Here is a 27,608-nt window from a genome sequence, read left to right on the forward strand (position 1 = left end):
TCTATAAAGCAAGAGTTATATATTTAGGTTTTATTTAGAAATTTAGGCATCATGCAAAACTCCAGAATTGTGCATGACCCAAAATGTCATGTTTGCATTTTGGTTATTCTATTACAATACCTTATACAATTACCACAAGGGAGAAAGGAGAAGGAGATGGACACACCTCTTTTATAAAAAATTTACAAAACAGTTTGACTTAATCAAAGGGATTACCTTGATTAAGGGTATAAAGGGAAGAAGAACGTTCTTTGTGACTGGTATAATATTGACATTAAGCATTACACGGCCACAGTAAAAAAACAAAATGATAGGCAAATCTCATTAATAAACACAAATAACCTAAAGTTCAAACCAAATACATCAATAAATGACAATCTTAATATATCAGAACCAAGTTGAGTTTATCCCAGGAACACCAGAGATGCTTATTAGAAAATCAATTAATATAATTTGTTTTATTCATAGATCAAAGGAGAAAACCATGATCATCTCAGTGAAAGAGTGTTTTGTAATAGTCAACATTTCACATAACTTAAAAATAATCTTAACCAACTCTATTAAAAAAACACAATTCAAGAGGCACCTGGGTGGCTCAGTTGGTTGAGCATCCAATTCTTGACTTCAGCTCAGGTCATGATCTCAGGGTCCTGGGATGGAGCTCCTCCCCTGCCCTCAGTGGGGAGTCTGCTTCTCTCTCTCTCTCTCTCCCCCTCCCTCTCGCTCATGCTTTCTCTCAAATAAATAAAACCTTTAAAAACAAAACAATCTTAGTAAATAAAGAAAAGAAAGAACACAAGTAAATGTCTTTAACTGGAAAATGTATCAGAACTTAGAACAAACAGTAACTTCTAGTGATAAGCTGAGGGCCTTTGAGACATGGAAAAAGACAGTGGTGACTCCTCTAGTCAAGTTTGAAGTCTTAGCCAGTGTCGTATATTAGGGAGGGTTGGGGAGAAATGCAGGGTGGGGATGGGGGAACAAGGATAGGGAGACATAACAGGTTGGAAGATTATAGAGGAAGAATAAATCCGTCATTATTCATAGAGGATATGACCGTTATGTAAACATCCAAGAATCTACAGGCAAATTATTTGAAAACCAAAGAGGTCTGCAGCTTGCTAGATGGAAAATAAACACTCTGAAGCTTCAAAATAGAACAAGGCTGGGGCATCTGGGTGGCTCAGTCCTTAAGCGACTGCCTTCGGCTCCAGTCACGTTCTCAGGGTCCTGGGATCGAGCCCCACATCGGGCTCCCAGCTCAGCGGGAAGCCTGTTTCTCCCTCTCCCAGTCCCCCTGCTTGTGTTCCCTCTCTCCCTATCTCTCTGTCAAATAAATAAATAAAGTCTTAAAAAAAAAAAAAAAAAAAAAGAACAAGGCCCATGGACCAGGGCGGTTGGCAGTACCTAGAAATACTACACACGACCCAACAACTTTACCTCTAAAAACCGACCCTGGTGTAGGAATGGGAAGAAACACGCAAAAGCCCATACAGAGGGGAACAACTCAATCGTCAGTCCACAGGGACTAGGATGTATCCCCAGAACTCCAAGCGGGGGTGGGGGGGTGGGTGGTGAGGAAAGATCTTTGTGAACTTAGGAGTATTTCAAGGCAATGCCGTTAACACAGAAAACGAAATACAGAAAAGGGCATTTTCTTGTGGAAAAATAACTAATTTGGGGGAGAATTTTAAAGAGAGGCGTACAGGGGATGGGCTGAAGACCTCCCAGTAGCACCCTGACCGCATCTCCCCACCTGCTTCCTTTCGGGGCCCGAGGCTCCGGGAGGACAAGCAGGGACGCCCGGGAGCCCCCGGTGCGGAAAGGCGCGCGATGAGGCCCGGAGAAAGTGCCGTGACCCCGGAAGAGCTGGTGCTGGAAACCGTGCCCTTGACCCCTCCCCAGTCCCGCACAGCAATCTTTAAACCACATAACCACACCTGGGCTACAGCCAGGCGAAGTAGACCGCCAATGGACAAAAAAGCGGGTCTCAGCTTCCGCAGCGGCCCCGGAAGAGAGCCCCGGCCGGACGCACTTCCGCTTCCGGCCACGGGTTGCGCGTGGCCGAGGCGCTGCTGGGTAAAAGTACAGGAAGTAAGTTTTTTATTCCCTCAGAGGAAGGGGAGTGCTCCTGGCTGGCTCAGTCCATAGGGTATGCCACATTTGACCTCGGGTGGTGAGTTCACGCCCCACCTTAGGTGCAGACATAAAAACAAGTAACGGGCAACGCGAAGCGCTGAGCAACTTGCTTTTGATCGCAGAGCCGTCTTTGACGCTGTAAGATCTACCCAAGGGGAAAAAGTTTCTCAAGACTGAAAAAGGGGCTGAGCGGGACAGGAAAAGGGGCCTAAACCTCACTTCTAAGCCATTATGGATTCACCTATGAGGTCACTGCCCCTATCTTCCTAACCAAAATAAGTCCCCACCGAGGTCGGACTCAATTTAAACAATTGTATCCTGGTATTTAAAAACAAAAAGCGAAAATTAAACAAAACGTTGGGTATCAATCATCGGTTTAAATTACCCACCCAAAAATGGTATTTTATTAGGGCCCCGAGAATTGACTTAAATCTGCATAAACGGAGTCCATGATATAAAAGTGAAAATCCCAATCTGGTAGAGAAAAAGGTGGATATTACGTCCTTTGGGGTTGTTGTTCCTATATTTAGACACTCCAAAACTCACGATTTAAAAAAGCTCCATAACCCCCTTTGTGACTTTTCCTGACACCCCCATGAATAAAACATCTGCCTAGACACAGAAGGATTGAAGAATTAAGAGAACCATTATTAATATTTAATGAAACTACCCAGTAGTGTGGAGATCTGTGGTTAAAAGAAATCTCAATCCCTTCGTGGTGGGCTGTGCTTCTCAGGCAGAGGGCTCCATAAAATGCCTTCCAGTAAACAGAAGGCCCTTTAAGTGCTAGGAACCTAAATACTAACATTAAATTTATAGATTAGAACCATGTGTTTAAAACAGAAAAATTTCCAGCACCTGACTAGCTCAGTTGGTGGAGCATCTCAGGGTTTTAAGTTCCAGCCCCATGTTGGGTGTAGATTAAATAAACTTAAAAAAATTTTAAAATGTGGGCGCCTGGGTGGCTCAGTTGGTTAAGCGACTGCCTTCGGCTCAGGTCATGATCCTGGAGTCCCGGGATCGAGTCCCGCATCGGGCTCCCTGCTCAGCAGGGAGTCTGCTTCTCCCTCTGACCCTCCCCCCTCTCATGCTCTCTGTCTCTCATTCTCTGTCTCAAATAAATAAATAAAATCTTAAAAAAAAAAATTATCTACCTGCCCTTGCCAAATGCTAAGTTTTTTACAATAGACAAATGAAGATTTCTTTTTTGATGACAACAAATTTTTCATTTTCTTAAAATTTCTGAAAACCAACACATATAACTGTGATAACCTGAAATTAAATCATTTGTACAGTCACAGGTGCCAAAACAGTGGAGAAAAATTAACATCCCTTCTATTTGTGGCTGTGAATTTGAAGAATGATTACTAACAAGCAAAATGAGAAGCAAAAAAGTCAGTGTTATTCTGATATGATTTTACTGTGATTTAATAGGTCTCTGGTGCCAGCCATGGTGGTATTCAGGTTCATTTTGGGATCTGCAGAATAAGTGGCTTAATAATAAAATCCTGTGCTTAATTACTGTCATGCTTATATTCTGGAAAATTTGATGTCTAAAAAGACTGTACACAATGTGCATGTGCAATCAGATGGATGAAACTGCCTGTGTAATTTCCACAACGAGAGGGGAAAGAAACAGGAGGAGTAAAAATAAGGAGATAAAAATTATTCATTAAAATTATTCAAAAAACTCAGAAAAATTATTCAATCACAGTTGCAAAACCATAGGTCAGTCTTCACTCCTATCAAGGTCCAGCCTATGACTATCTATCACTTCTGCCAAAATGCGTGTTTCACATTCTTTACAATTAGTACTTGGCCACATTTTGAAAGCGAGGGCAGATTCAGTTCTGCTGGCAGTTTTGGGTCAGCTGCAACATCAACAATGGGTTTGTGTGTGGAGTTATCTGTGTTCCAATTGAACTGTGAGTTCTCTGCTGAGGGGAACACAGTAATTCCGAAAATCTGGCCACTTGTAATATGGAACCCAGAGGAACAGAATTTGGCTGCTGTTAATTCTGGATGAGGCCAGAAAGCCTGGAGTCAGTGGCTAGGGTTACTCTGTTAGCTTTAAAAACTGGATGGTTTAAAGTGAAACACTGAGCTAGAATCCACCAGAAATGGTGGTGGATATTTCATGTCATATAAATCACATAAGCAGAATAAGAACAGTGGCTCCCTCAGAGTTGTAATGAAGATGAAGTGACTCAATCCATGGAAAGCTTTCAGGGCATTTCATGGTATGCAGTAAGTGCAAAATAGTTGGGAGGTCTCACCAACCCTTGAGTCATGACTGTTACAAAGTTTCCACTGACATTTGGTAACAATCATTTGCCTTATTAATGATCTCATTTAGCAAAAGGAAATGAGGCTTAGGAGAGGCTTAGGGAAGCACCCCAAACACATGGCTCAAAAGCAACAATGGCAGGACCCACACTCCAGCAGTCAGGCTCCAGTCTGAGCCCTTAACGCCTAGGCTGTACTTGGGCAAAAAGCAAGCCAAATTCTGAAGCACCCTGGAATTTTCTCGGTTAACTGTCTAGACCACTGAAGAGACTAATCATAAAAAAGAAAAAGAGGGTAAGTCTGTTATGGTTATTATTGCTGTGTAACAGACTACCCCAAACACAGTGATACATAACAGCAGTTCTCAAAATGTGGTTGCCGGGCGCCTGGGTGGCTCAGTTGGTTAAGCAACTGCCTTCGGCTCAGGTCATGATACTGGAGTCCCGGGATCGAGTCCTGCATCGGGCTCCCTGCTCAGCGAGGAGCCTGCTTCTCCCTCTGACCCTCCCCCCTCTCATGTACTCTCTCTCATTCTCGCTCTCTCAAATAAATAAATAAATCTTTAAAAAAAAAAAGACAAAATGTGGTTGCCAAACTGAAGGACCCCAAGACACTTTCAGGCAGTCTGTGAGGTCAAAACTATTGTTATAATAGTTCTATTATTTACCATTTCATCACGTTGACATTTATATATGATATAAAAGCAATGGTGGGTAAAATTGTTGGCACCTTGGCAGAAATCAAGGCAGTGGCATCAGGTGCCACAGTCATTGTATTCTTCGTTGCCACATACTCATGATAAATAAGAAATCCAGTTTTCCTGGGCGCCTGGGTGGCTCAGATGGTTAAGCGTCTGCCTTCGGCTCAGGTCATGATCCCGGGGTCCTGGGATCGAGTCCCACATCGGGCTTCCTGCTGGGTGGGGAGCCTGCTTCTCCCTCTGCCTCTCTCTCTCTCTGACTCTCATGAATAAATAAATAAAACATTAAAAAAAAAAAGAAACCCAGTTTTCCTTAAAAATGTCCTTGAGGCAACAGAAAAATCTGGAAAATGTATGTATCTGCAACCATGATGTTGGCAGTTTCTCAACATTTACAAACCTTTCTGCTATGATCAATAGTTATATTAGTGCATGATGCTTCATAATAAAATAAGTCAACATTTGAAAAATATGCATAATGTAGTACACTATTTCCTGTATGAGTTAACACATGATGGCACAAAATCACATACAGGTAAAATATCCAAAGTGCAAGAAAAAGCAATGGATTTTAATGTAACAGAACAGGAAAAGTTCACTGATAGAACTTCATACTCCACAGTGCAACTAAATCTTTAAGAAACTACCATTAGTTGAATTCTGGCAAAGTATCAGAGCCAAAATTGTATGAAAATACTTTTCCAACCATGTATCTCACTGAAGCTTAATTTTCTATATACATTTCATCTATACACATTTCATCAATTTTATGGCAAAAAATTGAATGCAGAAGCATGTATGAGACTCCAGCTGTCACCAACTAAGCTAGAAAAAATGATTTATAAAAATCTTTTTGTAAAGCTTGTCATTCATCTGATAAGGAAAAAAAACAATGACACCTGTTAAAGATGGTAAGGCAGACTTTTTTCAGCCATCGAGATAGGTACAGGGACCACGGCAACAAGACTTTACAGTGGGGGAGAGAATGGGCTCAAGCTCAAATACAGCATGGTAAGTGGGAACTTATAGCCAAGAAGCAGGATAGGGGTCAGTGGATGGAAAATTACTAAGAGGGGGCGCCTGGGTGGCTCAGTCGGTTAAGTGACTGCCTTCAGCTCAGGTCATGATCCCGGGGTCCTGGGATCGAGTCCCACATCAGGCTCCCTGCTCTGCGGGGAGCCTGCTTCTCCCTCTCCCACTCCCCCTGCTTGTGTTCCCTCTCTCGCTGTGTCTCTCTCTGTCAAATAAATAAATAAAATCTTTAAAAAAAAAAAAAGAAAATTACTAAGAGGAAACAAGAGGGGTTAGGAATTCTGGCTGAACTGACCTAACAATCTTTGCTGAAGACAGGCCAGGGTGATTAGAAAGCACCTGAAGGATGGTGGAGGATAAGGGAACTCTTGCTAAACTGACTTAGCAGGGCTCTTGGTAAAACTGGATTTTATAAGGAAGTGCAGACGGACCCAGGAAAGGGTTCAGGAGACTTACTAAAGTTTGGTCAAGAAGAGACTCTCACTTCTCACATTTTTTGTTTTCATTTTGGAAAATAGTAATTTTCCTAAGTATGTACATTATGAAATGAATTATAAATATTTGAAACATCTGTCTTAACTTCTACTATGTCAAATACTCATAGATACAATGCCCATAATAGAGCATTTTGGATGCTCAATTTTAAGGAGTATACAGGAGTCCTGAGGTCAAAAAGTTTGAAAACTGCTGGTGTGGACCCACCACCATTTTATTATTTTCACAGATCATGAGTCAGGAATTTGGACAAGACACAAAGGGAGTGAATGGATTGTCTCTGCTCTACAAAGACCAGGGCCTTATCTGGGAAAACTCACACAGCTCAAGATGACTCCAAAGACAAGGGCCTGGAGTCATCTGGAGACTCACACATGCATCTGGTTGCCTTCCTTGAAACAGCTAGAGGGCTATTCCTCTAGCTATTGATGGAGTTTTATAGACCTAAAATGGAGTTTTATAGACCTATTTCATCTTGCTCCACTGTTGAGAGGAGCATCCCCATGTAGCCCCTCCATGTCACAGCATAACTGCTGGTTTCCAAGGGAAGCATACCAACTGGCAGTATCCCAACAGAGGAAGATGCCAAGATAACCAGGAGGGAATTGCATGGTCTCTTATGGCCTAGATTGGGAAATCACATGGCATCATTTATATTGTACTCCTCTAGGGGAAAGTCAAAAGTATGCCCAGATTCAAGGGGAGGGAACGGTGTCAAAGAATTTTGGGGCCAAGTTTTAAAATCATCATCAGTCTGCCACAAATTATTTATATACCTTCCACATACACAAATAGTCACCGCCTATTAAAACCATGCCAAAATCTTGTGCCCATAGTATCAGACTCAAGCTCTATGTCCAGAATCTTGACGTCTAAAGTCTGGAAAAGACTGCTTGGTTTGAGTATGTTACTCTTGAAGATTTGTGAAGTAAAGAGACAAGTTATTTACTCCCCACACACACACCATATATATATAATTGTGAGAAGAGAAAAGGATAATCAGAATAGACATTCATATTAAGAAAGGCATGGGAGGTGCCTGGCTGGCTCAGTCACAAGAGCATGCGACTCTCGATCTCAGGGTTGTGCGTTCAAACCCCACATTGGGTGTAGAGATTACTAAAAAAATAACCTTAAAAAAAATAAAATGCTGGCTGCTTATCATTAAAAAGGGAAGGAAGGAAGGAGTGGGAGGAATGGAGGCCTACTATAGCCAATGACCCATAGCAATTCTGAAAGACAGGAATATCTTGTCTATTCCTTTAAGGAGCAGTACTGCATCATAGGCATGATTCTCTGTGGAGTTCTGCTACCTGAATCATACTTGCTTTCCCATAGGACCATATTTTTAATGGAGTCTTACAGACCTATTTCATCTTGCTCCCTGCCCAAAGTTTTTGGATTCAAAGGTCTCTATTCACTTTAAGACTTTTTTTTTTTTTTTAAACAACAGTTTTAGGTTCACAATGAAATTGAGCAAGGTACAGAGATTTTCCATATACTCCTGCCCCCACAATGCATAACCTCCACCATTACGAACATTTCACACCAGAGTGGTAAATTTGCTACAGCTGATGAACCAACATTGACATATCATCACCCATAGTTCCTTAGGGTTCACTTTTTGTGTTGTGCATTCTAAGGTATGGACAAATATAGAATGATATATTCACCATTATAGTATCATACAAGGTATTTCACTGCCTTCAAAATCCCTTGTGCTTTGCCTATTCATACCCCAAGCTGCCCCTCCCCCAACCCAACCACCACTGACCTCCATTGTTTTGCCTTTTCCATGATGTCATAAGAATTGGAATCATACAGTATGTAACACTTCCAGATTGACTTCTTTCATTTAGTAATATGCATTTAAGGTGCTTCTAGGTCTTTTTAAGGCCTGATAGTTCATTCCTTTTAAGTGCTGGGTATTCCATTGTCTGGATGCGCCAGTTTATTTATTCGTTTACCTACTGAAGGCATTCATTCACCTACTGAAGTTTTGGCAATTAGGAATAAAACTGCTATAAACATTCATGTGCAAACAAACAACTCTGAAACACCATGCATGTGTTGGTTTTTGAATGAACATAAGTTTTCAACTTCTTTGGGTAAATACCAAGGACCCCGGATACTGGATCATTTGTTAAGAGTACATTTAGTTTTATAAGAAACCACCAAACTCGGCGCCTGGGTGGCTCAGTTGTTAAGCGTCTGCCTTCGGCTCAGGTCATGATCCCGGGGTCCTGGGATCGAGTCCCGCATCGGGCTCCCTGCTGGCAGGAAGCCTGCTTCTTGCTCTCCCACTCCCCCTGCTTGTGTTCCTGCTCTCGCTATCTCTGTCAAATAAATAAATAAAATAAAATAAAATAAAAAAAGAAACCACCAAACTATTCCAAGGCAGCTGTACAATTTTGTTTTCCCACCAGCAAAGAAGCATTCGGTGCTGTCAGTGTTCCAGATTTTGGCCATTCTCATAGATGTGTAGTGCTATCTCATTTTAATTTGTATTTTTCTGATGACATGATGTAGAACATCTTTTCATAAATGCTTATTTGCCATCTGTACATCTTCTGTGGAGAAATGTCTCTTAAAGTCTTTGGCCCATTTTTGATAGGCTATTTCTTACTGTTGAGTTTTAGGAGTTCCTTGTATATTTTGGGTAATGGTCCTTTATTCAAATGTGTCTTCTGCAAATATTTTCTCCCAACTTGTCTTCTCACTCTCTTGACAAGGTCTTTCAGAGAGCCTAAGTTTTTAATTTTAATGAAGTCCAGTATATCGATTATTTCTTTTATGGATCAAGCCTTCAGTTTTATATTTAAAAAGGTATTGCTACATTCAAGGACATTTAGGTTTTCTCCTATGTTACCTTCTAGGAGTTTATAGTTTTGTATTTTCCACTTAGGTTTACAATGCATTTTGAGTTAATTTTTGTGAAGAGTGTTCGGTGTCTAGATTCATTCTTTTGCATGTGGATGTCTGATTGTTCCAGCATCATTTGTTGGAAAGAATTTTCTTCACTCCCACTGCCTTTGCTCCTTTGTCAAAGATCAGCTGACTATTTAAGTGGGCCTATTTCTCAGCAACCTGTTCTGTTCCATCAATCTGTCTATTCTCTTACCACCACCAGCCGTCTTAATGCAGCTTTATATTAAGTCTTGAAGCCAGGTAGTTTCAGTCCTCCAACTTTGTTCTTCTCCTTCAATATTGTGTTGTCTATTCTGGGTCTTTTGCATCTCCATATAAACATCAGAATCAGTCTGTCAATATCCACAAAATAAGTTGCTGGAATTTTGACTGGATTGAATCTATTAGTCAAGTTGGGAAGAACTAACATCTTGACAATACAGAGTCTATCCATGAACATTAAATATCTCTCCATTTATTTAGTTCTTTGATTTCATTCATCAGAGTTTTGTAATGTTCCCCATATAGACTTTGCACATATTTTGCTGTGCTAGTATAAATAGTATTGTGTTTGCAATTTCAAATTCTATTTGTTCATTGCTAGTGTACAGGAAAATGATGATTTCATGGATGTGTGTGTATGCATCAAAACGCAGGTCATACACTTAAAATATGTACAGTTTATTGCATGGCAATTATACCTCAATAAATCTGTTCATTAAGAAAACCAAACTCAGTAATAACAAACCAAAGACTCTAACAAGAAAAAAGATATTTGAACATACATTTCACCAAAGATAAATGGATGACAAGTATGTGAAAAGATGTTCAACATCACTGGTCTTTAAAACTATTGGTCTACTTTAAGACACACACACAGAGACAACCCATTTAAGTAAAAATGATTTTCTTTTCCAGTATCAACTTTTTTGTATGCAGTAAGTGAAGATTTGTACTCTAAAACTTTCCCAAATTTCTTACACTTCTGGGTTTTATTCAAAAATCTTTTGTAACAAAACAAAAAACTTCTTGTAACAAAGGTTTTTCATTTAAAAAACCCTTTTAGCACTTCAATTTTTATAAAAAAAAATATGTAAGATATTTACTGAAAGCACTGTTTTTACACTCACACAGAATCTCTCCAATGTGATTTACTACATGTAACATAAATTAACAGTCTTTTCCACCTTCTCTAGATTTATAATTTACAGTTCCTCTCCAGTGTGAATTATGTTTCCTAATAACAAAGAATAATCAAAGGCTTTCCTATATCCCTTTCACTCATGGGATCTCTCCTAATGTGTGCTTTCATGTTTTCCCAAAGTGGGGGATAAGAATTAAAAAAAAATCCTACACTTTTTACATTTATAAGATTTTTCATACCTGTGAAATCAGAGCTGAATAGTAAAGTATAAGGCAGAGCTAAAGCCTTCCTACATTCCTCATTAATAAGGTTACCTTCACTATGAATTAGTATGTGTTTTCTAAGAGAAAGTATTAAAGGCTTTCCCATATTCTTTGCAAGCATAAGCTTCACTCAAGAGTGAAATCTTATACATTCTGTAAGGCATGAAGTAGTAAAGGTTTTCCCACATTCCTCATCTATATATGGCTTTTCCCCACTCTGAGTTCTTAAATGTTGAATAAAGTATGTGGACTGAGGGACACCTGGGTGGCTCAGTTGGCTAAGTGTCTGCCTTCAGCTCAGGTCACGATCCCAGGGTCCTGGGATCGAGTCCTGCATCTGGCTCCTTGCTCAGCAGGGAGCCTGCTTCTCCCTCTGCCTGCTACTCCCCCTGCTTGTGCTCTAACAAATAATAAATAAAATCTTAAAAAAAAAAAAAAAAAAAAAAAAGATGTGAACCGAGTAAAGGCTTTCCCACAGTCCTTACATTCAAAAGGTCATCCAGCAGTGTGAGTTCTCATGCGTACTGTAAAACCTGATGAAATAGTGAAGGCTCTCCCACCCTTTTTACATTTACATGGCTTTTCTCCAGTATGTGTTATGTTGACTAAAGTGCAAAGAATACCTAAATGACTTCCCATATTCCTTACATTCAAAAGTTCTTTCTATACTGTGAATTCTTAAAGGTTTTCCCACACTGCTTACAATTATAGGGTTTTACTCAAGGGAGTTTGCATATGACTTTTAAAGCAAGATGAGTTACTAAAGGCTTTCCCACATTCCTTACATTCATAAGGCTTCTCTCCAGTGTGAGTTCGTGTTTATAACACCTGAAGAATCGGTAAAGGTTTTCTCACATTTACTACACTCATATGGTTTTTCTCCAGTGTGAACTCACATGTGAATATTAAGTTTTGGGAAACAAGTAAACTCTTTATTACACTCCTTGCAAACACAGTGTGTGTCTCTCATATGAAACTGTATACATTTAGCAAGATTTAGGGAACAAGGAAAGGCTTTCTCAAATTTCTTACATTCCATAGGCATTAATTCACTTTGAGTTCTTAAATGATGAATAAGACAAGATCAAATAAAGGTTTTCCCACTCTTTAGATTTGCAGGACTTTTTTCTATTGTTCATTTGCATATACTCAAAAAGGCCTGCAGAATGAGAAAAAGCTTTCCTACATTCCTTAAAGGTATGTGGCCTTTCTCCACTATGAATTCTTACACATTCTCTAAGGTGTAAGGAAGAAGGAATGCCTTTCCCACAGTCCGTGCATTTATACGGTTTCTTTCGAGTATAAGTTTTCTCACAAACAGATGTGGATTTTGGCTAAAAACTGTTTCACCACTGATTACACTTAGGAGGCTTTTCTCCATCATGGGTTTTGTTGTATAGATTAAGGGCAGAGTTCTTTGTGAAGGCTTTTACATACTGGTTGCACTCACAAGTTTTTTTCTAATGTGAGTAATCTGTAAATCTTAAAGCAGGAGTGTTCACTCAAGGCTTCTTCCCAATGGTTAAAATTAAACAATTCCTCTCCAGTATGGCTTCTCTCCTGTTGATGAAGAGATTACGATGACTTACAAAAGTTTTTCAGCTTTATTACACTCAGAGATCCTCCCCTCTGCCTTGAATTCTGTTCTACTACACAGGAAACAAATCAGTATGACTGAAGTTTTTTGTTTTTTCTTCCATTTTCACTGCATGCAATGCATGGTTCTAGACCTGAGTGCTTTCAAGCAGAATGAAATGACCATTCTGCTAAAAAGTTCTGTTGTAGTCTTTACTTTCACAGGGATTCTTACAGAGTTTAGTTGATAATTGATTGAGATGAAATTACTTATCCAAAACTATATCTAAATTATGTATATGGAAATACTGAGTGAACACTGTGTGAATATATCTCGGGGAGTATTTAAAGGGTTTGTCAAATTCCTAATGCTCAGAGACTCTGTGAGAAACAGTTTCGTTTGGGATGAGTAACACTAGCCCCAAATGTCTGTTATGGTTATCATGTTGCTTTTCTATCTTATGGAATTTCCAATCTTCCACTGCTGTGGAAGGCAAGGAATTACACACTGAGAATCTTACCATTTCTACCACACTGGGTGTTTTCCCCTGCAAAATATTCTGCTGAGGTGCTGACCATTTGGTATTAAGACAAATCTCCCAATCTGAAATAAGATTAAAAAACACATTAAGGTCTTGGAGAAATAAATGATGGAAGGAAAGTGTTAAAAAAAATAAAGGCCGATGTCTACTTACTTTCAAAGACTGACTTAAAATATAAAATAAAAAGAAATGAATACACAGAGATTGAGAAATCTGACTACATTAAGAGTCTGGCAATGATAAGGTGCTGGTCAAGTTGGTAGGTGATGTCCTAAGAAATGATTTTATAAATGTTGAGACTGATGGTGAACAGAAAGCAGCATAACCAGGAAAGCAAAGATGAAAGAAAATGAATAAAGAGCTAAATGCAAAATTTAAAGAAGAAATAGATCTTACTGTCAGGCCAAAAGGAAGTTTCAGAAAAGTGGATGAAAGTTAAAGAGAAGTCTAAAGTACCCAAGGAACCACAGAAACCAAAGGCACCAGTATTCTCAGGAAAAATCCATCTTCAAAAGCTTCCTATTTAACATTTCCAAATAGACCGCAGTTCCTAGATTCCTGCTGTTTTTCATAAAGAAATCACCTCTCCCTTTTCCCTTACTTTGCAAACCCTTCCCACTATCCTCCACTCTCCTTTTTGTTCCACCTGAAAGATCAGACCTGGTCTGCACAGCTGGTACCTGGCTCTCAGAGAAAGAAGCTTGATACAAGAACATGTAAGGGATGACAAATAATTCCATAAATCAGGACCCCCCCCCCCCCAGGGATACCAAATACTGTCAGGTATAACTTGAGAAACAATAAAATGTTCGTGACAACTTTATCAAACCAATAAACTTTGTTTTTCAGACCAATAAACTTTCAAATGAAACTAAAATGCAAACACATACTCTCTCATTGTTCACCAAAAAGGGTGCCGATCTTTCCCCTGAAACCCCGGCTCAAACTTGTATTTCGAAACATTTTTGAAGTCCTAAGCCTTTCAATCCATAGAGAAAATAAAACCAGAACGACAAACAGATCTTCATTTTCAAGAGGAAGCCACTTCAAGATAAGATCTACAAGAACAGAAACAATGTCTGCTCTTTTTACCATTGCATTGCCATTAGTCAGCACAGAGTCTAGAATACAGTCATTTAAGAAAGATTTGTTCCAGAAAAAGCTAAATGAAGACATGGCACCAACCTTACCTATTGCAGCCAGACTCTTGTAGTTCTCCAGCATCACATCTCTGCACAGCCTTCTCTGAGTTTGATCCAGCAAAATCCACGCCTCCTGGGTGAATTCCACAGCCACATCCTCAAAGGTCACTGGGTCCTAAACCATCACAAACATCCCAGCATCAGGCAATTGCCATCTAAACCCATGTTCACTGGAGAAAGAGAATGGGAGACCCAAAGCTTAGATAGCGTTCCATGTTCTCCTATCATCTCTCCCAGGGCTTGATGGTCCTCATGCCCATTCTCCTCTCTACCTGGACATACTCACTGGTGACCTCATCCAGTCATATAGCTTTAAGAGCACCTCTTTTACCCAATTGAATGTATCTCACCACAGCTACATTGTACATTTTTCTAGTCTTATTCTTCTCTATTGAGAAGACTTACCATAATCTGAGCACATTACAGACACAATAAATGCTGGCGAATAAATGAATCATTCCTCCGGCGATAGCACAAATTCTGAGAAACACATGTCCACTCCCTCACAGTGTATCATAGCACACTAAGAGCACACAATCAGCACAGATGAGAGTTGGATTGAATTAGTAAATACCGGGATAATAGTATCATTTCCCTATGTCATCTGTCAACTACATAAAAAATCCTGAAACCTGAGGAAATTTATCTGGGTACTCAGTCCCTAGGCAGGCCCTATATACATAAAGAAACTCTGTTCCACTAGAAGAAAACATGTCTACCTGGTAGGAAGAAGCATGTACTTTTATAAAAGAATAAATTTCCTACTTACCTGAGAATAATTTGTCAGACACCTGGTCACTATCCTTTCCTCTTCGGACTTCTCCTCACAAAGACAGAAAAAAAAAGGTGACCTTGGGGAGAAGAAATAAAACCTGAGAACCCAAACTGCCCAAAATTCCCACTCAGGCTAGAAGCTACTCCATACTAATTCTAAATTGACACACCTGCTGTTGCCATAAAATACCCAAGCAGACTACCTCATCCTCATTTGAAATCAGAAGGGTTTTGAGCTTTGGGAGGAAAAATTCCATTTTACAGAAAAAGAAATTTAAAGTCCAGAGAGGTAAAGTTGTTTTCTTTGGCCAACAATAATGAATCTCATCACATGATTAAGCAGACTCTCTCCCACAAAAATACCCACCCCTCCTTCCCAAATCCCAGGACGTAGACATCAGAATGTTCTTATCTACTTAAGCCCCCTCCTGGACAGTACAGAAACAGGTCTGCTTAGACACTGACCACAAGACAGGCTGTTCACAAGCCAGGTAAAACAGTCTGACAGGAGCATCAACAAGGACTTACCACAAGAGAAAAGATCAATGGCTGGCATCCTGTGGGTATGACAGTAAAACCTCCCTGAACCCTCTTGTTCCCAAAGTCCTTCAAGACAGTGTCTGAATTTAATGGAGACAGGTCAATTTCAATTCCTCTTGATTAAGTAGCAGTGGAGTCTTGCCACATACCATCAGTCTTTAAGCAACAGGTAGTACTCAGCTGTCATGAAGCATCATTCATTAGTCAGCTCTCTGTAGAAGATGAAGTTACATTACATGAAAGCCATTAAAAATTGTAGAGTATACCACATGAATATAAATAACAATTGTCACTTACTGAATACCTATTATGTGCCAGAAGCAGTGGTAGCTCATATGATTATCAACATGGTTATTATTACTGTCATTCCACAGCTGAGGCAATCTACATTGAGATAGAAGCAGTCACTGGCCCAAAATCACCAATTAGGAAGAGCCAGAGTCTGAATACAGGTTACTCTAGCTCAAAAGCCTGAACTCCTAAGGTTATTGTTATTTGCCAACATACCTGGACAACGATTATAAAATGGTGTGCAAGAAATGATTAATTCAGCAGGTCTGGGTTGCTCAAATCCTGCACTTTCCTGAGAAAAGCCTGTCTTCAGATCTACTCTTGGCGGGGCTTGTGGGAGACAACCTGAGTCCATGGAATACCCTGCCTGGTAATGTCTGAAGCCTTGGGCCACACAGTTACCAGTTGGACCAGATAGTTTATGCTAACAATGTGATTTATGGTGAACATCTGTTTTTATATGCCTGAGTCTTTGGGCAATGTTCTAACAGTTTGAACTCAGGCTGGAGCCTACATGGCTGAAGTCAGTGGTACATGCCTATGGGACTGACCCACAATGAAAACCTGGACACCAAAGCTCAGGGACTATAGACTGAATGTTTGTACCTCCCTGCCTCTTCATACACTGTCACCTAATCCCCAGTGTGATGGTTTCTGGAAATGGGGCCTTTGAGAGGTAATTATGGGATTAGTGCCTTTATAAAAGACCCCAGAGAGCTACCTTGCCCCTTCTGCCATGTGATAACACAGTGAGAAGATTGCCTTCCATTAACCAGTTAAGTAGGTCCTCACCTGACACCGTATCTGCTGGCATTTTGATCTTGATTTTCCCAGCCTCCAGAACTGTAAGAAATTTCTGTTGTTTATAAGCCACCCAATTTATAATATTTCTGTTACAGCAGTCCAATTGAATAATCTAATGTACCGGGTGAGCTTCCTTGGTTGGCAATATTTCACATGCGATGTTACACATTATTACTAGGAATATTAAGCAATGCCCATTTGACTGCACTGGGAAAAGACACTTGGATGCTTGTGCCTGGTTTGTTTTGGAATTAATCCCATGTGTCTTATCCCTTTGCGGATTCTGATCTGTATTCTATAAACTATAATGGTGGGTTTACCAGCATGAGTCTTATGAGTCCTACTGCATTGCTGAGCATGAGGGTGGTCTTGAGGATCCCTAGCACAAACGGTTTATTTAATTCAGACATCTTTGAGCTCCTCCAGCTGGCAAAACCACATAGGCCCAGTTGCCTTCCTTCAAGTCCTTATATCAGCTTTTGCCTTCATTCATTATGCAAATTTTTACGAAGGTCCTTCCCTTTGCTACATAATACACAGTGCACTGAGGAGAGCACAGTGTAATTAACAGAAAATGCCCCATACCTTAGATTTTTCACATTCCAAAGGGCTAAGCAGATATTAAACAATAAATCTGTATTCTATTAGTTGGTGTTAAGCGCTAGGGAAAAAATATGAACAGATAAGGAATATTATCCTCTGCCTTCCCCAACACACACACACATACACCCAAGGATTTTTCTTAGCAAACTCAGAACTAGCTCTGCAAAAGATAAAAACAGAATACAAAAACAAACATTTCAGAAGGCTCTTGAAAAACTGGCATCTGACTTGCCTAAAAAGTGACATTCAACTTTTGATCCAAAGCACTAGAACAATTCCATGGTAAACAAAATAAACTCAGAATACATTTCAAATACTGCTCTACTTCAATGGCATATCAGATTAGAAACACTCATGTAAGAGATCTGACCAATCCCGAGTCTTACCAGAGGGTATAAAATGTTGAGTAGGTGGAGTGCTAAATCAGACTTTGCCCAAAGTTTATCTACTTTTTCCCTAAAAAAACCTCTTAGTTCTTTTTTTCATTAAATCTGCCTTTTAAAAATTCCTTCCTTACTTATACTTTTTTTTCATTTATGCTTTATGTTCATTTTGTTGGTCTTTTCAAATACCTGGAAATTACAGTTAATTTTTCAAACATTTTATTGAATTACACATTCAAACAAGTGTAGAATTACTAGTGTACAGTACATTATCATGAAATTCTCCACCCTGAAGCACTCATATGCCTCATCTAAATTACTCCTTTCTCCTCAAATAGAAGCACTATTCTGACTTCTAACACTGTAATTTTGCCTGTTTTTGAACTTCATATAAAATCATACGATATGCATTAATTTGTGTCTAGCGTCTTCCATTCAACATCCTACTCAACATGCTTCTCCCTCTCCCTCTGCCCCTCCTCCTTGCTTGTGTTCTCTCTCTCAAATAAATAAATCTTAAAAAAAAAAAAAGGTACAGGGCGCCTGGGTGGCTCAGTCGTTAAGCGTCTGCCTTCGGCTCAGGTCATGATCCTGGGGTCCTGGGATCGAGTCCCACATCGGGCTCCCTGCTCGGCAGGAAGCCTGCCTCTCCCTCTCCCACTCCCCCTGCTTGTGTTCCTGCTCTCGCTCGCTCTCTCTCTGTCAAATAAATAAATAAAATCTTAAAAAAAAAAAAAAAGGTACAAAGTGAACTGGGAATTTATTTTAAAGACTAATAGGGTTTAAAGACTAAAAGGATTCATGCTGAAGGGACACAGGATTCAAAAGGACTACCCTTGGGCAAATTTGGGACAGTTTGAGCATCAAAATAATAGTGAATGAAAGAAAAGTCCAAGAATATATTGTGATACTCCAAAAAGAAAATAGTACAGAGGACAGGGGAGGTGAGGAAAGAAAGCTGAATAGCTAAAGAATGGAGAAGGAATGACAGGAAAAACACCATTTTGTAACACCCCCGCCCCCACGTAAAAACAGATTGAGGCAAAAACTGACAAGTGATGTGAAACCCCTGGATGAAAGGCTGTTAGGAGGGGCGCCTGGGTGGTTCAGTCTTTAAGCGCCTGTCTTTGGCTCAGGTCATGATCCCAGCGTCCTGGGATCAAGCCCCGCATTGGGCTCCCTGCTCGGCGGGAAGCCTGCTTCTCCCTCTCCCCCTCCCATTCCCCCTGCTGTGTTCCCTCTCTTGCTGTGTTTCTGTCAAATAAATAAATAAATAAAATCTTAAAAAAAAAAAAAAAGCATGTTAGGAAACAGATTCCCCTGTTGCCAAGTATCACCCAAGGATTACCTCAAAAATATGACTATGAGAGAAGTGCACCTTGACTAAATGCTTCTCATTCCTAACAATGGGACAACTTGCACTTACCTGCTTCCTGATACAATACAAAGTATACAGAACCGTTCAAGTGTCTAAATTTGCAGTCTAACCAGGCAAGCACTGGCTGGTTCTTTGGGTACTGTGAACATGAAATGTGGCTAGTGTGACTGAGGGGCTAGATTCTTAATTTTATTTACTTTTAATTAATTAGAATTTAGAAATAAAATTGATTCAGTTACTAAAAAACTTTTCAGTATGTTTGAACAATCTGGGTTTGGAGATCTTTTTCTACAGCGAAACAGTAAGAGCTAAATACAGATCAAGAATTTCCAACGAAAACTCAGCATCCACACTGAGATCCAGTGTACATACACACTGGGTTCCAGCAACTTATCACAAAAGGAAAGAAATGTAAAATTTCTCATTAATAATTCTCTACTAACTACATTAGTCATTAATTTCACTAATTTATACTGAAACTGGGTAAGTTGGACTAAATAAGACACACTAAAAATAATTTCACAGGTTAAAATTTTTACTTTAAAGATTCTATTTATTTATTTGACAGACAAAGAGATCACAAGTAGGCAGACAGGCAGGCAGAGGGAGAGGGAGAAGCAGGCTCCCCGCTGAGCACGGAGCGGGAAACGGGGCTGGATCCCAGGATGCTGGGATCAGGACCTGAGCCCAAGGCAGACGCTTAACCGACTGAGCCACCTAGGCGCCCCTCAGGTTAAAATTTTTATTTGGTTACTAAAAACTATAAAAATTACATCTGTACCTCACAATATATATATAGTACTGCTCTAGACCCAAGTCTCCTTTACAATAGACAAGTTAATTAAATGAAATCCTAGGAAGGGACGCCTGGGTGGTTCAGTCCGTTAAGCCTCTGCCTTCCGCACAGATCATGGTCCCAGAGTCCTGGGATGGACTCCTACATCAGGCTGCCTGCTCAGCAGGGAGCCTGCTTCTCCCTCTGCCTGCTGCTCCCCCTGCTTGTGCGCTCTCTCTGACAAATAAATAAATACATGAAATCATAGGAAAACATCATATTGGAATGCCAACATTTTACAGTAAAATTCTCTTGGAACGTTCAAGAACCAAAACTATTTTTTTTTTAAATGCAGGCAAATATTTTAGGTAAAAGGGATCAGAGAGCTAAAACAAAATGCAATATGCAAATCTTGTTCGGATCCTAGCTCCCAAAAAAAATCCCGACAACTCTAATAGATACTTTCGGAAAACTGGAGAAATTCTACTTCCTGGAGTTCTGTTTTTAGTAGAAGATTGTCCTGATGCATGCTTACCATTAAGGGGTGAAGTGAATGTCTGCAATTTACCATTAACTGGTTCATCCTAACAATACATATGACGAGACAAAATCTTAACAATTAGTGAACGTGGATGAAGGTTCCACGGATGCTCGTTTCATTGCCGCTGCATATTTTAAGGACCAATACCCGAAAGAAAAACCCACCTGTCCAAACTCATGTTACTTTAGGTCAATTCAATTCCAGCTAACGGCAACGGGCCAGCCTCGTCCTTCCCCTCAGACACTCCTACACTGGAAGCGCCGGGCGTTGGCAGGGCTCTGCCGCGCTAGGTTTTGTACTTCGGCGAATTCATTCACTCCTGCATTTATCTGTGTCACACACACGTGCTCCCTAAGAACCTGCAAAGGTCCCTCTCTCCAGCGGAGAACTTACCGAATTTCAATAACCGACACCCACAAGTGCACCGCGTGCCCGCCTGCAGGAAACACAACCGCCAGGCTGCGGGGGGCGGGGGTCGCAGGAGCCGGAGTCACCACGACCAGAAAAGGCCTGGCCGGCACGCCTCTCCCCGGGGCTACCGTCGCCGCCCCGGGGACCCAGCCGGCCCCGGCTCTTGGAGGAAGGGACCTTCAACCTTGCGCCTCCCCCTCGCGGTCCTTCCTTCCCGCGTAGGCGCTCCAAGGCCGGCCGCTGAGAGGGTAGGACTTCCCCTCAGACGCGGGAGTGGCGCGCGGCCAAAATGGCCGCCGCCCTGCGCATGCGCTTTTCGGGTCTCCGCGAACCGCTCAAGGGGCGGGGCCTCGCGGGAAGGGAGCGCTCCAGATGCCTGTTGTGCCAACCGACTGGGGGAGGAGAGATGCCGTTTTCCTCCCGCGGGAGCGAAGCGGGCCGCTGGGTCCGAAGCGGCTTATTTTCCTCCCCAGCCCGTGCTCTTACATGTCTTAACTGAATAAGATTTGCTTTCAAATCTTGGTGCATACGTGAACGCATCATACTTTTCATTGCATAGCTTGTTGCACGTTTCCGGTGGAGATAATGAATACAATCGCTGCACTCGAGCTTTTCCTATGGCCACATAAAGTCACTATTCATGATTCATTTTTTTTCAATATAGTTCAGCCTCCTGGTCTGTGATTCCCCTTAACCTGGGAAGGGAGCTGCAAACTGCACCTGAGGAAAGAGGGAGAAAACGCTACAACAGCACCTCAGTCCACTACGCTGGAGGTGAAGAGGTGACCCTAAGTTTAAATAAGATGGTTTGTCTAGGGGCGCCTGAGTGGCTCAGTCGTTAAGCGTCGGCCTTCGGCTCAGGTCATGATCTCACGGTCTTGGGATCGAGCCACGCGCGCCCAGCTCAGCGGGAAGCCTGCTTCTCCCTCTCCCACTCCCCCTGCTTGTGTTCCCTCTCTCTTTGTGTCTCTCTGTCAAATAAATAAATAAAAATCTTAAAAAAAAAAAAGATGGTTTGTCTAGATGTGCAGCTGAGGCTACTGTCTTCTTTACTGGGTTAGGAGAGCAACTGTTATGCCTAATGGGCCTTTGATTTCCATTATGATTTTGAGTTAAAAGTCTAAGAGCTTGGCCATCCCTTTCAAGTACTAAGAAAAAGAAAAGCGCTTACTATAATTTGGGAGACCCAGAGTGGGAAATTTCTCCATATTAGCCATGGCAGAGTGTCAGGGATGTCATTAGTCACGTCATAGAAGGAGGCAGATAATTACATTAAGTTGGAAATGGACAGTCTACAATAAGTCTTAGGAGTTCTCTAAATTGTCTTTTGGTGAAAGGGGAGGGAATTCTGAATTGCTGTAATTCTTCTTGGCTTGAGGGATTTGTTTCCCTGGGATATGTCAAGGACTAGGTAGTGAACCTGCTATTCTTTTTTTTTTTTTTTTTTAAGATTTTATTTATTTATTTGAGAGAGAGAGAGAGAGCACATGAGACGGGGGGAGGGTCAGAGGGAGAAGCAGACTCCCTGCCGAGCAGGGAGCCCGATGCGGGACTCGATCCAGGGACTCCAGGATCATGACCTGAGCCGAAGGCAGTCGCTTAACCAACTGAGCCACCCAGGCGCCCTGAACCTGCTATTCTGATAGAATTGTAATTTATTCTCAGAAACTCTGAGAAACCTTACTAAATGCAGTCAGGAGGCCAGAGGGGAAACTCTTACAGGATACCACTCCTTAATCACTATAAGAATTATCAATTATACATTCCCCAACAGAAGAATCCTCAATGGGAAATTACATTCCCCAACAGAAGATGTACATTGCATCTCCTATAAGAAATAGACTTCCCCAGCAACTCAGTCAATGAGAAACTATCATCACCCTGAACTCTTCCTTTTCTCCAATGGACTCTTGTTCAAAACAACCCCTCCCAACTTTCTCCTTCTCCAAAAAATAATGTTTCTCTCCTTTGTTTGTTGGACTAGTGTATGGTTTTTGCTGTAGGTTGTTTGTCCCAAATTGCAGTTCTCTGCTATTCCCAAATAAACCTTTGTACACTTTCCCTAGCTCCTTCCTTTGCTCCTCCTGGGAGATTGGAAAGTGTGTATAGCTGACACACTGCTCATTATCTTATCTCATGCAGCCAATGAGATAAGATAATGAAGGACAACAAATGTTTTTAAAAACTGCAGTAAAGGGGCGCCTGGGTGGCTCAGTCAGTTAAGTGTCTGCCTTTGGCTCAGGTCATGATCCCTGGGATAGAGCCCCGAGCCTCCCGGCTCCCTCTTCAGCGGGAAGCCTGCTTCTCCCTCTCCCCCTCCCCCTGCTTGTGTTCCCTCTCTCGCTGTCTCTCTCTCTCTGTCAAATAAATAAAATCTTAAAAAAAAAAAAATTGCAGTAAAATTTAAACTTACCACTTCAGTCATCTTTAAACGTACAACTCAGTGGCATTCAGTATATTTACAAAGTTGTCCGACTATCCCCACTGTCCATTTCCAAAACTTTTTTATCATCTGAAACAGAAACTCTGTAGGGAAACAAATATTTTTAAGAGATCTGGCCAATGTTTCGGTCTCCAAGATCTCTGGAGGTGGGAAAGTGTGAGTTTAATTGCAGTAAGACGATAATGCTGAATTTGTAATGACACAGTAAAATTCTAAAAAAGTCTCAATCCATAAACTTCCTCTCCATGCCCCAAGGTAACCTCTGAAACGGATGTTCACATTTAGACACTTCAAAGAACCTCTAGGGAGCAGCAGCCTCCCTTGATACTGAACGTGAATTAACAGAACGAAATTAACTTTCTGGGCACTAATATGATTCCCTTTGGCCTCATCCTATTATTATTGGCCTATTTTGTATACTTCCCACATACGATGACAGTGTTCTGAACACTTTAGCACGAGTGGTAATGAACAATTGTGTTACCTTGGACTTCCTGCTGGCAGCTGAAGCAGGATGTGTTCAGCGGCCAACACCTCTTGCTGCACCCAGTTTAATGATTTAATTGGCTTGGCTCTGCATGGGGAGCCTGGCTGAAGTATATCCTCCACGTATCCCTCCCTCATCACCCTACTGGGAGTCATGGTCCTGGTCAGTTTTGTCTGAAGTTCCCTAAAACAACAGAATCAGGGGCACCGAGGTGGCTCAGTCAGTTAATCATCTGACTCTTGGTTTTGGCTCAGGTCGTGATCTCACCATCCTGGGATTGAGCCCCGCATCAGGCTCTGCACTCAGCACAGAGTCCGCTTCAGGTTTTCTCTCCCTCTCCCTCCTGCTCACTCTCGCTCTCTCTCTCAAATAAATAAATAAATACAATCTTAAAAAAAAAAAAGAACAGAATCAATTCTGGTATAAGCCCCTATGGGTACAATTAATTACAGTATCTGTGTTAGCCTCCTAGTGCTGCTATAACAAGTTACCAGAAACTTAGTAGCTTAAAACAAAACAAATTTATTATCTCATAGTTGTGAAGGTCAGGCATTTGAAATGGGTCTCATTGGGCCAAATTCAGTGTGTCCAGAGGGCTGTGTTTCTTCTGGAGACTCTAGGGGAGAATTCGTTTCCTTACCTTTTCAGCTTCTAGAGGCTGTCTCCATTCCTTGGCTCATGACCATAAATCACTCTGATCACCGCTTCCATTCTCACACTTCTTCCTCTGACTCTGACCCTACTGCCTCCCTCTTTCACTTATAAAGATCCCTGTGATTACATCGAGCCCACCTCAATAATTCCCCCGTCTCGGGGCGCCTGGGTGGCTCAGTTGGTTGAGCGACTGCCTTCGGCTCAGGTCATGATCCTGGAGTCCCGGGATCGAGTCCCGCATCGGGCTCCCTGCTCGGCGGGGAGTCTGCTTCTCCCTCTGACCCTCCTCCCTCTCATGCTCTCTGTCTCTCATTCTCTCTCTCTCTCGAAAAAAAAAATAATAATAATAATTCCCCCGTCTCAAGAACCTTAATTTAGCCGCACCTGCATAGTCCCCTTTGGCATACAAAGTAATACATTCACAAATTCTGGGGATTAGGACATGGACATCTTTGGCAGGGGCATTATTCTGCCTACCACAAAACAAACAAACAAACAAAAACCATCTAAAAAGAACTCTTAGGTAGACACATGGAAAATAGGGGGCCAGAGTTGTAGAGAAATGACTCTGCTGTGGCCCCCTTGCATCTTTGTATCTATCCACATAGGCCATGCAGGCAAAGGCTTGACCTGTGGCCAATCTGAATGTTGGCAGAATGCCCTGTGATTCTCCCAGAACATGAAAGGATAGAAGGCCTGTGAGGAGCCCCCATGAGGCCATCTCCCACTCACCTCCCCCGGGGGAAACTGTCAGCAGACAGTTTCTCATTGCCTCCTAGGTTCTGATGAGGTAAGATGCTTTTTGCCCTGCCCCTTCAGAAGACAAATACAGAATATAAAACTGCTTAGCTGCAGTCTAGATTGGGCTCCTTAGCTATGGGGAGGAGGCCCAGTCACAGAGTACAGGTTAAAGTTGATGGTCATTTGTGGCTAGCGTTATCTATTTAGTCTAAGGGGATTCGTTCTACTTCCTGGGTATTGGAAGCAGGTCCAAGTTTGTCCCACAGTGCCTTTAAGAGAACACAGCACGGGGGTGTCTGGGTAGCTCAGTTGGTTAAGCATCTGCCTTTGGCTCAGGTCATGATCTTGGGGTCTTGGGATCGAGCCCCCGGTGGGCTCCCTGCTCAGCGGAAAGTCTGCTTCTCCCTCTCCCTCCTACCCCTGCTCATGCTCTCTCTCTCAAATAAATAAAATATTTAAAAAAGAGAGAGAGAGAGCACAGCATGTGGGCTGTGGGAGAGGATGCCTTTCTCTCCTGTGAAACTTTTATTGAGTAGAACATATTAGCCAAATTTATAATTTTGGCTCAAATGTCATCCATTAAGGCAGTGATATCTGGTAGGGGTGCTCTAATGAAGGGAATAATCATGTTTAACTATAGTCTTCATTTATGCTTAGTAGCTTTAAGCACAGGCTGCACCAGGAACTAAAAGGTGAAATGGCAGGAATCGGTGTCTCTTCTTTCACTAAGTCAGCAAGGATGGCCTGAACTCCTTCAGCGCCTTTCTCAGCTGGTAGTTCCTGCAGCATATTGACCACCTCCGCTGATAAAGGAAAGTTAACTAGTTCTCAACGGCTGGCGCCCACCAATAGCAAAAGCTTTCAGCTTCTTTCATGAGGTTGGCTCAGCAGGTCCCATTTCAGTAATGGGAAAAGGGACTGTCTGGGAGGAACAACCAGGACAGAAACATCTTTTAGCAAAAGTGGGCCAATTTTACTAGTTAAGCTGATAATCGTTAATCCTCCTCCCAAGCCATTCATTTCCTGGGGTTGGGGAGAGGGAGTGCTTTCTTGGGGTAGGACCTTAATCATAGAAATGCTGTGTATTTCGTCCTCCAAGAAAGAGCCCTTCCTTTTTTTGCCTTCCCCTTTTGCCTTTTTGTCTTTTAGTACTTTTTGGAAGGTCACTGGCAAAGCAGAGGATAAATTGTCTCAGTTCTTACAATGGTGACACTGTACTTTTTTTTTCTCTTTTCCAGCAGAGGGGACCAGGCCTTTTTTTCCAGGATCCTGCATTCTGTCATGTCTCACCTCCCCCAGGAGTTTGGGTTCTTTCTTCCTCTGGGTGGCATCCTGGTAAGAAACTGTGGTAAGCAGAACCCAACACCCATCTTGTGGTTTAGAACATTCCTTCAGTAAAATAGCCACCTTCTTTGGGCTCCTGGGAAGGGCAGGGATATAAACTTCTTTGACTTTACTTTTTTTTTTTTTTTAAAGATTTTATTTATTTGGCAGAGAGAGCACAAGCAGAGGGAGAGAGAGCGAGAAGCAGGCTCCCTGCTGAGCAAGGAGCCCGATGTGGGTGGGCCTTGGTGGGATCATGACCCGGCTGAAGGCAGCCGCTTAACCGACTGAGCCACCCAGGTATCCCTACTTTTTTTTTTTTTAAGATTTTTATTTATTTATTTGAGAAAGAGAGAGCACAAGCAGGGGGAGGGGCAGAGGGAGAAGCAGACTCTGCTGAGCAGGGAGCCCGGTGCGGGGCTCAATCCCAGGACCCCAGGACCGTGACCCAAGCTGAAGGCAGACACCTAACCGACTGAGCCACCCAGGCACCCCTTGACTTTAGTTACTTTAAGTAATGTTTTAGCTGGCTGGGCCCAAGAATTGGAGGTCTTGATGTTCCTTTGAGGGGGGGCTGGAATGCCATCCTTGACAGCAGATCTGAGAGGGACTACAGCTAAAGCCTGCTAGCTGTGCTTAGGAGACCTGCCATCTCTGCCTTATGGGCTCATTAACTTGTAGCAATCCCCAGGGATATGGACATCCTCTTGTCTCAGAGTGCCCCAAAACACCAGCCTGGTCATAGGGACCTCCTCTTACCCCAGCCCATGAAGGGGTCAGGGGCAGGTCGCCCCTAGTCCTTAACGCTCAGCTCCCGAAGCCCCGCCCCTTACGCTGTGCGCGGATCAGAAACCGGAAGCAGAAATGCGCTCTTGCGCGTGCGCGAGTTGGCGGCCATATCTCCGCGATCCTCCCCTCGCGTCTGGGCTAGTGTTTTGCCTCAGTTCGGCGCGTCCTTCCCGGCTCGGTCAGACCAGCCCCAGGTCCGGCCTGCGGGAGGGGGAGAGGTAGGCATTGGGAGGACCGCCGCCCTGGCCGTGCCCCCTGCCCCCGCCGGAACCCAGCGCCGGGGGCCTCCCCCGGCCGCGGCTCGTCCCAAACTCACTGAATCAGGAGCTCTGGGCTGCGTTCAGCGGCCGGGTTGAGTCGGCTGCAGGCTAGAGTTAGAAAACCAC

At 42.2% G+C, this 27,608-nt stretch overlaps 1 protein-coding gene across 1 annotated transcript; it reads right to left on the minus strand.

The window, feature by feature from the left end:
- Positions 1–10,622: 10,622 nt before the first annotated feature.
- Positions 10,623–27,331, minus strand: ZNF559 (zinc finger protein 559). The gene is given in 13 exon segments (XM_044913091.1): positions 10,623–11,235; positions 11,424–11,561; positions 11,563–11,646; positions 11,648–11,692; positions 11,694–11,783; positions 11,785–12,071; positions 12,073–12,427; positions 12,429–12,526; positions 13,063–13,145; positions 14,274–14,400; positions 15,055–15,105; positions 15,588–15,714; positions 27,267–27,331. Coding segments are annotated over 13 exon segments (1,689 nt in total). The 3' UTR covers positions 10,623–11,096.
- Between the last annotated feature and the right edge of the window lie 277 nt (positions 27,332–27,608).

This window comes from Neomonachus schauinslandi, chromosome 1, assembly GCF_002201575.2.
Source record: "Neomonachus schauinslandi chromosome 1, ASM220157v2, whole genome shotgun sequence".
Lineage (NCBI taxonomy): Eukaryota > Metazoa > Chordata > Mammalia > Carnivora > Phocidae > Neomonachus > Neomonachus schauinslandi.